The sequence below is a fragment of the Camelus bactrianus genome, chromosome 6 (assembly GCF_048773025.1).
Source record: "Camelus bactrianus isolate YW-2024 breed Bactrian camel chromosome 6, ASM4877302v1, whole genome shotgun sequence".
Lineage (NCBI taxonomy): Eukaryota > Metazoa > Chordata > Mammalia > Artiodactyla > Camelidae > Camelus > Camelus bactrianus.
In genome coordinates, this window is record NC_133544.1 from 86,442,255 (window position 1) to 86,458,160 (window position 15,906).

The 15,906-nt window shown below is 43.4% G+C and overlaps 1 protein-coding gene across 1 annotated transcript in view; it reads right to left on the minus strand.

Moving 5' to 3' along the window:
* MYO1E (myosin IE) overlaps positions 1-15,906 on the minus strand; it is a 190,495-nt gene that overhangs the window by 69,671 nt on the left and 104,918 nt on the right. Inside the window, exons 6-10 of the mRNA XM_074366210.1 lie at positions 14,193-14,282; positions 10,065-10,196; positions 7,518-7,652; positions 5,875-6,007; positions 652-848 (exon numbers count right to left, since the gene is read on the minus strand). Coding sequence (XP_074222311.1) covers positions 652-848; positions 5,875-6,007; positions 7,518-7,652; positions 10,065-10,196; positions 14,193-14,282 — 687 coding nt within the window. The remainder of the gene's footprint in view (positions 1-651; positions 849-5,874; positions 6,008-7,517; positions 7,653-10,064; positions 10,197-14,192; positions 14,283-15,906) is intronic.

The following is a 15,906-nucleotide window of genomic DNA, read 5'->3' on the forward strand; positions in this document are numbered from 1 at the left end:
AGATTAGGACATTAAAAAGCTTTGTGGCTTCTTCCTTGCTCTGTTTCTTAGATCACTCACTCTGGGGAAACCAACTGTCATGTTGTGAGGATTTTCAAGCAGCCCAAAAGAGAAGCCCATGGAGCAGGGAACTGAGGCATCTTGCCAACAGCCAGATGAGTGCGCCATCTTGGAACCAGATTCTCCAGACCTAGTCAAGCCTTGTAATTCCAATCAGCATCTTGACTGCACTCTCATTCCTGAGTCAGAACCACAAAATACCTGACCCACAGCAACTGTGAAAAAACTAATGCTAATTGTTTTAAGCCAGTAAGTCTTGGGTTAATTTGTAACACAGCAATGGAAGATGAATACAAAGTCTGAACCTTTAGGCTCAAAGTCAAGCGAGATCCATGATTCTTTTTTTGGTCTGTAGTCCTGGCTTTAACTGAATATTTTGTCCACAATAAGCTGTTCCTCATATTAGAGTCTTGCTGGATAATTCTAGAAGTAAAAGTCAGACTCAATGATCCCAAAGAGAGAGGATTAAAAGGGAGGAGTCAGGTGATGGTTATAATAGGCCAAAACATGAAAACAAAGCTCTTCACAGTTTTGCTATTTTCATGAAGCTAAAATACAAAGCATCAACAACATCAGCCTATGTTTACTTACATCTACCAAGAAATCAAAGACCCGGGAGTGCAGGGCCTTGGCCAGTGCGTCCCGGGTGTAGCAGGCCTGCTCCACGTTGAGGGTCACGTGGATGGACTCCGACTTGCCTCCCCACTTGCTGTCCATCTGCCGGCTCGTTAGCTTTTCTTTCAACCGGTCCTGGTTGATCCCCAGGAGATACGCTGGAAAAGCCAAAACTATACAAAACAAAAGAAAACGTGACTGTCTTGCAGAATTTTAACAATTCATCTCACAAATATGTGGAGCCGTGTGTGGGTGTGGGTGTGGGTGTGTGGGGGTGTGTGTATGTACATACAAGACTCCATCATTAGCCCCCCCAAAACTTTCACTCTAATGAAGACTGCTTATCAGCAATCCCACACATCCATCCACTTTGTTTGTCCCAATTGTTCTATTACATGAGTCAACTCCTGTGACGACTAAGACTTCCAATAATACAAACCAGTGTTCCAAGAAGGGTGGCAAGCTGATCCCCCCTACCGAGAACACAGCCAAATGCCTAAAATGGACATCTTCCCAAGTTTGCAGCAAGACAGCCCGGAAGGAACTGAATCAAGAAACATTCCTTTGGCTCCGAACCTTGTTTTCTTCCTTTTCGGTACAGTGTTTTCATAGCCTCATCATTCCTAAACAGCTTGAAGCACCTGATAGCATCAAACTCATAATGATACCCAATCACATATTTATTGAGTGCTTACCATGTGGTGGGTTACTCAAGAGAGAGGACAGGATAAAAAATACTTAAGAAATCTAGAAGACCATCTAGATGAGGCAAAGGTAGTTTATCAAATAAAGAAGCCTACAAAAAGCTGAGGAGGTGACACAGACTGACAATAAAGTCCTGGAGGAATTTAGAACAGGAAGGTATTACCACGTGCTGGGGTGGCCAAGGAAAATGATGTGTGATTGGGCGATGGGAGGTCTAAAAGGGTGAACAGGATTTGTACAGATGCCTGGGTGGAACGACAAGGGAGAGGGGAATGGAACATGCAAAGATGAGGAGGCAGGAATTTAAGAGACACGGCTGAGGTACAGCAAGGAAGCCGGCTTTGGCTAGAGCTGAAAGGTAAGGCAGGTGATCAAAAGGTTAGGATGGATCCCGATGCTGGAGGGCCTTGCTGGGGGATATTTGGGCTGGAGTCAAAGGGCCTGGATGGCTTCCAGAGATGGTGTAAAGAGGGAGGGAGGGGCTCAGTGTCACTCATGTCACAGCACACCCACTCCATCCTAAAGGTATGAAATTGGCACAGTTTGTGGTCTTTGGATAGAAAAGCTGAGTTTTCCTTGGCTCATCAATTTGTTTCATGCCAAGAAACTCACTAAGAGGAGGGTGAGTGCTATGAACGGATTTTCTTGACTTTTGGTCAAAACACTCTCATGTGAACAAATGACACCATTCTTGGGCATGAAAGCATGCTCGGGTTTTTTCCAATATGAATGGAAGATTTTTATGGACACAAATTGAAATTCTGAACGTGGATATGAGTCTTTTTCTGCATAAAGCTTTGCCAAAATTCTCTAATAAAGGGATTTTATTAAAGACCTTATGATAATGCTCAAAAATCATAAGGCTCCCAATAAAGGATAATCTGTTTGAATTTCACAGATGGTGTTAGAACGTAACAGGCTGACATTTCTCAGTATATACCTTCCAATGAGATTAAGTCAGTGAATGCATTTTGAAAAAATGTACTGCCAGAACAAGGTATTTATCATCTCCGTGACTGCTCCACAGAAGTGCTCTGACAAGTAGAGGCCTTCCTTTTTCAAAGGGCATGTGAACAAAATTAAATGCACTAATTTGCCAGTGGCCATTTTTTTAAGTTTAGTTTTAATGTCAACACATATGCTGAGAAATCTGGAGGCGTCTTCCGCTAAAACAAAACTTACCTTGCACAGAACAAGGACATGAGACGCCCATAAATCACATTGGATACATGCAGGTTTGCTGTGCGAATCAAGAGACATTTACCAATGAGTCCGTCATAGAAGAGGCCTTCACTAAGGGGAAACCTAATGGCAGTTATTACATTAAAACCAGGCAGACAGCATGTAGATTAAATATAGGTTTCTCCCAAGCCCCTAGCCATGCTAAACTAAGGATATGGTAAAATGGTTGGTAAAAATATTTATGCCATTATCTTTATGACCAGAGCTCAAGAAATAAAACAATATGGGCTAAGCCCTTGGGTCCCTGAGACGAGACAGACAAGACTGACAAAGAAACAGGATATCTTCCCATGTCTTGTATCTCTTCCTGGAGAAGAGGGCACAGGTGAGGGACCACGGGCACATGGAAAATAAGGCATGGAGTCTGGCCAAGAATCAGAGCCGCAAGCTTAAGGAACCAGCGAAGAAGTCTAGAAGGGAAATCTATCACTTGCTTTCAAAAAAATCTATGCCATGTTTTTCAAGTACCAGCTTTTATGGCCTCACATCGTCTTCAGTGGCTGCCCTGGTGCTGAAATTACAGGGCTGCTCATATTGACTTCCTTCTGGCTGTGAATTTTCATGAGGGTGTGTGCGGTGCGGCTGGATAGGAGTGTCAGTACGAAAGTTTGGGGTGGGGGGAAAAGAGCAAGAAGGCATTGATTAATTTAAATTGCTGACGTAATCCTGGTAGAGTTAAACAGAGTTACGCAGAACATAAAAGAATCTGCCAAAAAGCAATGTTTTAGCACATTCTGATCATGAGGATAGATTGCTATTACTACATTAAAGTGTAAAGCAAAGTTGGATTTAATTTTTCCTTTTAAGTATAGGGGGGATAGAGAAACTGAAAAGATGTAGCAAAACAAAATTCCATTTTAACAATTTAAAAGGAGTGGTTGGGGGGTGTGTATATCTCAGTGGTAGAGTCCATGCTTAGCATGCATGAGGTCCTGGGTTCAATCCCCAGTACCTCCATTAAAATGAATGAATGAATGAATGAATAAACATAATTACCCTCCCCCAAAAAAAGAATATTGAAAAAAATATGTAAAAGAAATGGCAAGGTAAACGTGGTTTACCAGTCTTTGGCGTAGAGGTTTTGTGCTTTCTTTTCTTTTTTCTTTTTTTTTTTTTTTTTTTTTGGTTGGGGGAGGTAATTATGTTTGTTTATTTCTAGAGGAGGCACTGGGGATTGAACCCAGGACCTCGTGTATGCTAAGCATGTACTCTACCACTGAGCTATACCCTCCCCCCAGTTTTGTGCTTTCTAACCTACTGATAATGACATAACAGGGGGCGGTGGGGGCCCTGTCACTTTACTCCTGTGGTTATTTAAGTAGTAAATAACAAATCTTAACAAAGTTTTTAGGCTAATTTGTATTTAATATTTTTCTGAAGCCAGATGTGATGGGAGTTTTACCTTTTTTGTCTATAATACAACAGCTAAGGAAAGTGCTTTCTTCTTTTCTAAAACCATGGACTAGTACTGCCCTCTATAAATGTATTCCACAGATAAACTCAAATATGAGAAAGATGACACAAACCAGGTTACTCATTTTAAGTCATTAGAAGAGCAAAAGATGTGAAACCAACTTAACATCCATCAATACATAACTGGTTCAATAAATTAAAGTACACAGCCCAGCAGTGGGAAAAAAGAACAGGTATGAGTAGGTTCTGGGGAACACAGTATCTGCTTGAAAGGAATACAAGAGACTGGAAATGGAAACACTGGTTCCCTCTGGGCAGAGGAGTAAGTTGACGAGCCAAAGGGGTGGATGTGAGAACTCTGTGTATGCTGAACCCTGGGAAGGGATTATGGACGGAAAGAATACAAAATGACTAGCAGGAAGACACGTTTCTTCGTTACACCTCTGTGGCTTCACGCATGGCCTTTTCTGATCTCCATCCCTGCACCACCTCCAATCAGAGAATCTCACTGGCGGCCCCCAATCTTGGGCCCCACCCAGCTGGCTGAGGAGGCTACTTCCTCTGCACATCAATGTGCAGTGAACCACTTCTTGGCTCAAGCATCCAGAGGAAGGAATGCTTGCTGCGTCAGAGCCATGACTTTCTTCTCCAGCCTAAAGAAGCAGTAAAGGCTTGTCCCATCCAAGAAGGCAAGAGAATTCCAGTCTATGTCCACAGAAACTACCAAGAAACCAGAACTGGCAAACGTGGAAAGACAAGCGTTTATGACCCTCTCAGACACATACAAGCACTTGTCAAATGCGAAGGGTAATGTACATAATGTCTAGAAACAGTTATTATTATTAGGCAGTGGTGTTTCTAGACTTTATGGACACCCCGTGTATTTATTCTTTTCTACTCGACTGCCTTCCCTGGTAAACATAACTCATGTTCCTCTTTATCAGATACACATCAGAAGTCAGCAGCACTTCCCTCCTTTATCACAAAAGAAAACAAAAATCTTAAAAAAGAACCTTATTTGGAATGGAAAGAGCCCGACTGCACTGTCAGCAATGACTAGGATACTATTTATTACTAGGCGACTAAATTTATCGTCTTTGAAGAATGCTGAGAAAGGAAGAAACGTCTTCCTGGGTGGTTAAAGGATGTGTGGGTTCTGAGAGCCGCCTGGAAAGCGTAAGAGGCTAAAAGCACAGAGCATCGTAGGTGTGGCGCATCGCAGCACACAGAACCAGTAACGTGTTTGCAGGAAGGACCTGATTTCTTCCCAAAGAGTGAAAGTGATCATTCAGGTCTTCAGGCTCTGACAGCTACAGAGGTGACATTAAAGGCCATTATCAGCAGTCAACACAACAGTCAGTGTCCTTTTTTCTTTCCCCTGTTTTCAGAAATCCATTCTAATCCAACCCATGGGGCAACTTAGAAACCTGTGATATTTACATACATCCTATCACTTGCTCCTTAGCCCTTTAGGTAAATATAAACCCTAAAGATCAGCTACAGAAAATATTTTTATTAGGAGACAAATCTTTTTGAGTTATTTAGCTCTTACTAAACAGTAAGTAATTTAGCTCTTACTAAATACTAAATTTCATTAAAATATCACTTCATTTTTAAACGCAGATGTGAAATTCTGTCAGAGCTCCCTAAGGTTAATGATAAATTGAAACAATCATGAGGCCATTAACTTCTGCCATGTAAGTCTTAAGCAGGACACGTTAAGTCTTCCCAGCACCTTTTCCCTAAACACCGAAAGTAGAGGAAAGTGGCAGGTGACTCCTGATGGGAACTGAACAATTATTTCCTCTCATTCAGAAACCGTGTGCCGAAGCCACTCACACTCTTCACTCTCCACGGCTGCGTAATTGCCAACTTCTTTAAAGCTGATGTTTCCCAGGTGGAGAATTCCCGCCACTATCTGCAGCACCAGTGCCTGCTCCTCCGCGAAGATGCCAATCACGTTCATCGCGTGCTGGAAGGGAAAGAGAAGTGAGCCCGACACGTCGGTCCCCAGCTCTACCAGCTCATCATAAAGAAGCCAAAGCTGGGAGCACCATTCTATGTGTTACATGGAATGCTGCCCAACTCATGAACCACTGAGTAAAGCCAAACAGATCTTCCAAAAAAAAAAAAAAAAAAGCCAAAGCTTAGACTGGGTTGTGCAGTCACACGTGGCTTCGTCTGCAATGGCAGCCAGGAGTCCCTGGAAGACACGTTCACTGACCGAAGCACTCTCACACATTCTTGTCCAGTCTCAAAGTCATGCTAGAAAGGCAGTTCTGTCTTTAAACAGAGCGTGTAATCTTCCAGGAATACGGGCAAGAAAGCTCTGGAGGAAAGATACTCACACGGAGCAGCGGCTGTACACAGTCAACAAGTCTGTTCCCGTCCCTCAGTTGTCCTCTGGTTGCCACCCCTCTCCCTCTAAGGGCACTGATGTCCCTTTCCAGCTACTCCAGACAGACTCAGAGATCTTTCCCTTCACTGGGAGGGCTGAGAATAGATTATACTTGCAAAAGGGTCTTGATTAAAAATCTCCAGGAAAAGCACCATTAGAAAAGTCTTGTTTCTGAGGTCCATGAAATTCAATAAAAGGAGTTAAGATGCCTGGGCCTTAGATATGCATAACCTAAGAGAACTGTCCTCTAGGACCAATGCAGACCAAGCAGCATTTTTTTCCTCCCAGCTTCTTTGAGGCCATGTGGGCTCTTAATGACATCTTCTTTCCTGGCACCCAGGATGGTCTGTCCCTTTCAAGCACAATGTCAGGTCCCCATCAAACCGTACCTCCAACTGCCCATTCAAGGTCTCCCATGTGGTTCTGGACCTGGGCTGAAGGACGAGCCAGGCTGGTACCTGACTCCAAGGGCAGTGGTGATGCAGCACTTTGAGGTTAAGTGAGTGGAGAGCCCACCTCCAGAAAGTTCTAGATTGACTTTGTAAGTTGTTTCCCTGAGGATGTGAACCCTCAGTAATCTACCTGGATTCACCCCCTTGAACCATGACAAACATACAATGTGAAAAGTGTGGTGGAGAGGCTCGCCCTCTGATCTGTATGATGCAGAGGGAAAGAAAGTGGGTGGGGAAAAGGTTGAAGTTGTTCTAGGGTTGCTAAGCCCGATTAAGGAAATGAAAGCACTTTTTGCTTTGCCTTTCTACGGAAACAGTACGACAATTGTGTGAGCCATCGGCAAACCGGTGTGGTAAATGCATTACCCACAGTAGTTTTTATCTCCTGTTAATCAGAGCTCCAGCGGTGGGGTGGGGGCAGGTACTGATGAATCCACTTTTCTCACCCATTCTGCATCATTAGGTGGTCCTCCGGCAACTGGGCACATGGCTATTTAAGGGTGTTTAAACATGTGGTTTCAGGAACTGGAGCGCTTCCAGCAGAATGAGGTGGAACTTGCAGGTTGCTCCTTGCATTGTTAACCTCCCCTGCCCTTTCTACCACAGGCAACGCCCAGGCTGCCAGCACTCACCAGAGTTTCCTGAAACTCCCTCCTGTCGTCAATGCCATCCACCTTAAAGGACCCAGAGAGGCTCAGGTAGTAATAATAGTCCATGCTGGTGATGCCCAGGCCGTGCTTCTGCTCTGCGGACGCGCCCTCGATGAGCTGAGCAAGAGAAAGGGGTGTGTGCATGACGTAGCCCACGGAGCGATCAAAGGTCCCACACGGTTCCTGTACCACCACCCCCGGAGCCCAAGTGATGGGATTTTCTCTCCCTACTTCCTAAACTGATGGGTGGTCCCTGCCTCTGAAATACTAAAGGGCTTCAGACTATGGGCTATGTGTGTAGTAGCCCCCAGTCGCCTCTACAAATTCGAGTTCTTGACTTTGATTAGATCTGCAAGAGCTGCGAATTTTCCCTTGCCCAATAAACGGAACTGCACAGTTACAACAGTGAGGTCCCTGGGAAATGTGGAAAGCAAGCCAGATTCTAATTACTTTGTTCCTTCTCAACTTGCAGGTGGCTTTTTAAAGTGCACCTAGACCCTCGAGGCTTCTCACTGCAGGATGCATGGTAAAGAACAGCGCCAGGTCCCATCCCTTGGGTTTCTGTTCTGTCTCTGGTTTTTGCCTTAGTTCTCGGCAAGACCCTGTGAGTTGTGCCGGAAAAGGTTCAACAATCAATCCTTGAGGTGGAGGTCGGGCGGGGGAATGGATTTGTAGTGTCGGCTGATTTTCAGTGTAAATACTCCTACAATGACTGATTTCAAGCTACCAAGTACTGTCACTGAAGGAAGAGATGCACACAGCCCTGGCAAGCCAGCTCCAGCACACCACTGGCTCCACCCCAACCGAATTTAGCCACTGTCCACACTTCTCCACCTTGGTCAAGTTCCTCATGTCATCCTGGCTCCACATCCTTAAAACAGGGAACCTCATCTCCATTACTAAGAAGTTCTAGGTCATCCCATGACATCAGGTTCCCTTAATTTTTCCCCTCCGTCTCCTCAAAATCCTTTTGTACCGCTCTCTTCCTTTTTTTTCTTCTGGCTTTCTGCCCCCTCCCCCCTTTTTGGTCTAAGAACTTCCACCACCTCTTTCTCAGTCTTCTCCCCACCCACATCACAGGGCCCCCTCAGCTGAACCTTCAAACACCCCTTTGTCTACTTCTCTCCCATCTACAAAGGCATTTTACACTCATGTCTCACGACTGTCTTATCTGTGTTCTGTAGCACTGCCCACTGTGACCCTTTCTTGTCAATAAAAGTGATGTTCCCTTCAAAAAAAAAAAAAAAAAAAAAAAAAAAGGCTCTTTGCCTTCTTTAGAAACTTTCTCCTTGACTCTGAAATTCTTCATGCTTCAAAATTGACTTCCTCCTCTGGCTTCTTTCTCCCCTCACCATTCTGATCAAATAACTCTCATGGCTACTTTCCAGTGGCTAAAACCAGCTGAAACTCTTGGTTCCTCAGGCCCCCTGCCCCATCCTTTGATCCTGTCCCTCAGCCCCCCAAGCTTCCCCTGGCTTTGGTGACCCTGCAGGATCTTGGCTTTCCTCCTCCGACCACACCCCTGGCTCCTCAGTGCCTCCCTCATCCTACAGACAGTCCCCAGGTCCCTATGTCCCGTGTCGGCATGGTCTTTCTCCCCACACTCACTCCCACAAGAGTCCCATCTACTTCACAGCTTGGACTGTTACTTTTATGTCAGAACCTTGAACTCCATCTTCCCCTGAGCTCATCACTTTCCCAGTCTCTAGTCTGGGGCTTTCCAACTTGTGGGCAGAGGATTCTGGAGGGGAATGGGGTTGGCATTTATCAAAAGGTGGATTCAGAAAATCATCATAAACTTCTTTCTAGTGCTCAATAAACAATATACCATGTGTGAGAACATGAAATTGCTTTTCAAACATCTGTACATGTTGCTTTGATTAATACAATTAAAAGCATTACTGAATTGAAGCTTTTGGTCATTTACGTACAGCTTTCAAACAACCGGTGCTAACCAGAAGAACTCTTTACCATCACCTAAAATGTCTATGTAATTGAAAAGACTGAATGTGAGCTACCAACACAGCTTAACTTCCTTCAGATCCAAGGATCTTCAAATAAAAAAATAAAACAAAAAAACAGTGGCAGGCCATTCTTCAAAGAACATCTAATGTGGATCCCCAATATATGAAGTAGTAATACATAAATCCATACATTAAAAAATTATTTATGGTTTCTCTCTCTCTCTCTCTCTCTCTATATATATTTTTAATGGAGGTACTGGTGACTGAACCAAGGACTCCGTACATGCTAAGCATGCACTCTACCACTGAGCTATTTATTATTCTCCACCCATTATATTTTTTAAATACTTAAAATCATTTTTTAAAAAAGTTGAATTAGATGCTTCCTAAAGCCCAGAACACAATTTAAAAGCATCCTGCACACCACTCTAGTCCCAAACTCTCCCTGGCTTTTGAGAGTCTAAGTAAAAACTTTTTGACCTTGAAGCGATTATTTCACTTTAAGGAAAATTTTAAATCGGAAGAAGGAATAAGGAAGCAGGAAAGAAATAATATAAAGGAAAACCTGGTAAAATATGTGAAAACTCCGCTCTCCAGGGTTCCTCATCACCACCCTAGATTTTTCCAGAAGGAAGTTGGAGATCTTTCCACCATCTGGTTCTCCACCTGGACTGAACTGGATTTCAAAGTATTTTCCCTGCAAGAAAATTAGGTATTTCCTTCAATGGTTGGTGAACAAAAACATGATGTTCCAAACGGGCTTTTGGGTACAGGATATAATTCAAGGAAATTCATTAATGAAAGATATGTTCTGAATTATTCCCATTTCTGGTCTAGGCTTCCTCACTGTTTCCTATCAGACAATAACATGTGCCTTTGTCCAATCACACAGTTCTGTGTTGAGAGAGAGAATCTGCCATTCTAACCCAACTAAATAAGGACATGCTATATTCCTTCCCATCTTCCCCCAAGAGGCGCTTGCCTGCGAAACCGGAAGTTGTAAAGAATAGGACAGAAAATCACGTAATGCCCTTGATCTAACAAGAGTGAACTCTATCAGCCTCTTTCAGAGGAAGCAAGTTTTCCCTCTGGCAGACTTATTTCAATGACTTGGAGCAAAAGCAATCCCTTTTCACCTCTGGAGCAACTAAAATGCTTACCTAAAATAAAAACACTTGCTTATAAAGTTCCTTTCAGCTAGCTGTGGGTGTGGGGATTTTTGTTACTGTTGTTAACATTTCCTTTTAAATGACTGCTAGGCTAATAAGGAACAAAAGAGAATAAAGCCCTGGAGGGTAGCTGAAAAAGATGTCCAGATTGTTGAGTAAATGAAGTGGTTTTTGTTTTTTTTTTTAAACTACAATCTAATTTCTCTCCAGTTCTCAGAAAGGTCCAGGAGGGTAAATTTAAACGAAGAAAAAGATGAGAATGTGACTTTTAGGGAGTGGTGTGGCTGAGGGTCAAAAACTGCACAGCATGCCCAGCCTAACTTCATTCACATTTAATATTTTTATTTTTGTAATTAAAACATTTTTAAAGTTTAAGTTATTAATTTATTTTTAATTTTTTAATTCTTAAAATTATTTTAATTTTTTTACATTAAATATTTTTTAAATGTGTATGCTGATGAAATCCACCATCTCAGGGCTGAAGCCTGCCAAACCACAGGTCTCTGACTAGAGCCATAAACTCACTGCATGTTTCTCCTACTGCCTCCAGCACTCAGTACCTGCTGTGTTCCTGCTAAGTTACTTCCCAACTCCAGGTATCCAAAAGGCTACAAAAGAAGGCGACTGTCTAACCATCTATTTGTCTTAATCTGATGATTCCTCCTTCTCCCTCTCCTAAAAATAAACCCCAAGACAAACACCCAGGAACACCAGACACAGAAAAGGACCACAAACCACTGCTGTCACGAATTACGGTGGTTCGTGAGAAAAGTTTGCTGAGCAAGTTCTCCTGCTTCCTACCACGGCCATCCTTCCCCTTGAGGCGTGTTCCGAAGGGACTAACTGTGTCCATTTGTGTACAACCCCACCACCCCAGTGTCATTCCCCATCAATCCAGGGATGGAAACAAAACAAAACAGGACGTCAAATCCAGGAGAGGCAGATTTGGTAAATGGCAAACTCTCAGGTCCCTCTGAAAATGGTTCAGAACCATGGCTGCCTGTTACAAAGACCTGAGGAGCCTTCAAGAAATGCTGCCTGGTGCCATCCAAACAAGGAAATCAGTCGCTAGGGACTGGCACCCAGAAGGAATACATGTACGTAAGTATATTATGACTGAAAGATAATGCTGTACACCAGAAATTGACAAATGGCAGCTGAGTATAGGTCAATCAACAAACAAACAAGGGCAACAACAAAACAAACAAAGAAAGCTTGGGTGATTTTTACATGTGGCCAAGTTTGAGAACCGCGGCTCTAATGTACCTGAAATGCTAATCCACAACTCAAAATTGTAGTATAAAAGCGAAAGCCCCTAAAGAGAGATCAGGAAGTTTAGCTTTGTCATAAAGCAGCCTGGGAGAAAGAGGAAATTGTAAAAAGAGAGGATGTTGCACTTCCATAAGTAAATGGAAAGACACTTTGACTCTGGGTAATATTTTCTTTCTTAAGCCCGGTGCTACAGACACCGATGTTCATTGTACTGTTTTTAAATGGTGATGGAAATATTTCATATATTTCGTAAAACTTGAAAGAGTTTGTAAGCATGAATTTTTAAGACTGACACTACGTACCCATTTTTAAAAGTGAAATTACCCATTATTCCACCTTGATGCCACTTCCACCCTCCTACTGAATAACCACTATAACAGTATACCGAAACTCTGATTTACGGACACCTTAATTATGTTTTACATAATGTGCATTTTTATATAAAAAAGGATTATATTGTAGATATTGTTCTCTTAACTTTTTTAAAAATTTAATAATATATCAAGGATATCTTTTAAAATAAATCATTACTAACAGGGAACTTGGCTATTATACCCTAAGAGTAATGTTGGGTCAAAGACAATGAGTATTTGAAGTTTTGATGAGAATTGCCAAATTGCTGTACTAGGGAAATAGTAGCTTTTCTTGAGTATTATCCGCCTCCTTAATGTTTGCTTATCTGAGAGACAGAAAATGATACATGGTTTTAGCTTATATTTCTTTCATTATTGGTTAGAACATCTTTTGAGGCCCCATCAGACTCCTCTCTGTGTGCACATGTGCAAGTATGTATGTCTGGATGTGGGTGTGCATGCGTGTGTGTGTGTGTGTGTGTGTGTGTGAATTACCTGTCTATACTTTTTCCCATCTTTTTATCAGGGTTGTGTGAAATTCTGTCATCAGAAAAATAAAAAATACTGGGTATTTCTGTTTTGCTTTACAAAAATGAACCGATGTAGCCTCCTTGTCCAAGGATAATTTATACTGGAAAAATCAAGGAAAATATTGATTTTGTTATTTTTCTGCTCTCTAAGGATGGCAAAAGAGGGGGAATGCATAGCTAGAGAGTTGAATTTGGTCAAGTCGTTTTTACAAGGCAGACTGAGATTGACAATTGGGGAAGAAAAAGTCAAGCGAAAAATTCATTCACATCTTCTTTCCCGTTTCATTATCTAGAAACTTCAAGATAACACAACCCAGCCGCTGAGCAGAAAAATATGCAAGATGAACACATAAGTAAATAATCTGAATAATATTGAGCAGTGAAGAAACTGAGGGCAATTCTGATGGATTAAACTCACCAGGGAACTTAACAACTGCTGCCTGAGAACCTAGTAAGAATCCTCTTGGAAACAGAAGCTTCCTTCCAAAACAGAAGGGGGAAAAAGAAATCATTTTTCTCCAAGATTCCCACTTATTTATTTTAAAATGGTCCAGAATCTGCCTCACAGATGGCTCCCTAAATGCTTTACTGCCAGACATGATCTATGGTTGAGATAAGATATAAAATTTACATAATCAAAGCTACTGGGCAAACACTCATTTCTTTGCAAACGTGGCTTTTTGTCAAGGGGAATATATTCACATCCATCCTTGCCAGACTTCCAATCAAAACGTAGACAGAGGCATTCACGTCAAGGCATTTGGCTGATATTTTCATTACCCTGGGTAAGCGGACCAGTTAGGAGGCAATCTGGAGGCCAAGTCCAGCCACTTTGGGAGGTTATTATGTCACGTGAATACATACAGAACACACATACAAGGCCAAGGGGGTGGGGTAGACAATTGTTCCCTCTACTGACAGAGAAGAGAAAGTTTCTCTCCAAGATGCTGGATCAAAGCGCTCCCTTCAGTGTCCAAAACCCAAGTTCCAGGAAGCAAAGCAAGGTGACAGGACCCAGGGTCTAGTCTACTCAGTTCCTCGTCTGGGAAAGAAAGCCTCTTCTCTCTCCAGGGCCCAGAGCGAACTCCTCCAAGACCAGAGCAGACACTTCACTCTCCTTAGGAAGGCAGCGCAAGTTGAGAACTGTTTTCAAAAACTATCTTATTGACATCCCCAGGGTTCAAAAATAACTTGAGTCAAAGGGCACACTGAAGCCTGACAGCCCACTGCTAGAGAAAAAAGAAAAGGTTGAAGAGGTGGCCCCTGATGATGTGCGGAAAGCCCCCATCTCCTCGGGGACACAGAACTTAGACTAGAACGTCAACATCATCAATCAGGTGACATCTGCTATCAGAGGACAGAGACTCACAAATCGGCTGGAGTTGTTGTTCCGGACCGTCTTGGCGTTCCCGAAGGCCTCCAGCAGCGGGTTGGACTGCAGGATGATGTCCTTGACATGCTGTCACGGCAAACAGAGCAGAGGTTAATCAAGAAGATGCGAACATCTGCCCTACAATGTAAAGCCAGACTCTCCCTGTGGACCTGGTTTCTGAATGCGGTGAAGGTGAGAGGCCTCACATCCACGCCCCTGGAGTTTTGGGAGGATCTACTCTTCCTACTCAACAGCCCCAGTGCTGTTTGTGTGTTCCTGTCTTCCAATTTCCTTGACTCCATGCAGGAGTCCCCGGACCCGGGATGCCACTGGAAAGCAGGATCTACAAACGGTCCCGGGCTGGGTTTCCAAGTTGGATGCTGCAGCTTTACCCTCGGCTCCCCAGGGGACCGGGAACCACGGCAGGAGGGGCATCTCCTTGGGTTCTGACCGGAGTCTTTCCTATCACTACTCTGGCTCTACCCACCTACTGCACCCCACCCACCCCTTCACTGCAATGTTACAGACATGGAGTCTAAGGCTTCCCAAGCTTTGTCGTGCATGAATCACCCGGGAATCTTGTTCAAATGCAGGTGCTGAGTCAGTAGGTCTGAGGTGGGGGTCTGAGAGTCTGCATTTCAAACCAGCTCCCTGGTGTTGCTGGCTTACCAGCATGCGGCCCCAGTTGAGCAACGCTGGGTCAACACTGGGTTGTGTGGAAGGACTACTGGCCTACTGGAGGGGCAGAATTTGGCTTTCAAACACCCCAATTCGGGGTCAGACTGCAAAGTGTGCAAAACATCCCATGGGCAAGACAGCTCAACAGACAGGAGTTGATGTTGGAGAGGACTTTTGACTAGTGAGTCATTCCTTGTACTTCTAATTATTCACATGCTATGGTTAAACAGGCTCCAGAAATAACAAGTCTCTGGCTTGTGCTCTTCAGCTACTGACTAATTTCAAGCCAAAAGCTCTGTATCATTGTCCTCATAGGAAAACAGGAAGAGAAAAATCAACATTAAACGTCTGCAGTCTGGTCGCCGTCTGTAGCAAATAGACTAGATTAAGACACTGACTACTAATTGACTATGTAACAGCCCAAGTGCTCCTTGGACACCCTTCTGAACACCGAGAAGAGGAATGAGAAGTGGAATTCCATCAACCGGGCACACGTCGTCAGCGGAGGCACAAAGAGCTAATTATGGGTGGTCCCTCCATGGAGTCTGCTCCAGAGCTTAGAAAGATAATTCTACTCGGCTTATTCTCCTTTCAAAACTCATGGATTTATGTAACATTTGCTTTTCTTTATAAAATTAATTTTAACTTTGTGGGTCTACACTAATCTTGTACACTTGCTATTTGGCACCAGGGATTCCTACATCACTTGTCAACACTCAGCATCTTGTTGAGCTAGAACAAAAGGAAGGCTCTTCGTGGTCTCTTCCCTTCTTTAATTACTGACTTTTCAACTGAGACTCTTTATGCACGCATCCATTCCTCCATCCACCATCAAGACGTCCAACAGAATTTTGCGGCATGTGGCAAGCATATATGGGGAAGAGAGAAAGAGCAAATCAAAGGAGCAGCTCCCACGCAAAACAGCAGCCTGGATTCCTGGCTCCACATCAGTCTTCTAGGGATGGAGTGTGATCACACAAATGGAGAAAAGCAAGCGGACTGGACCACACCAATCTAAGTTCTACAGCTGCAC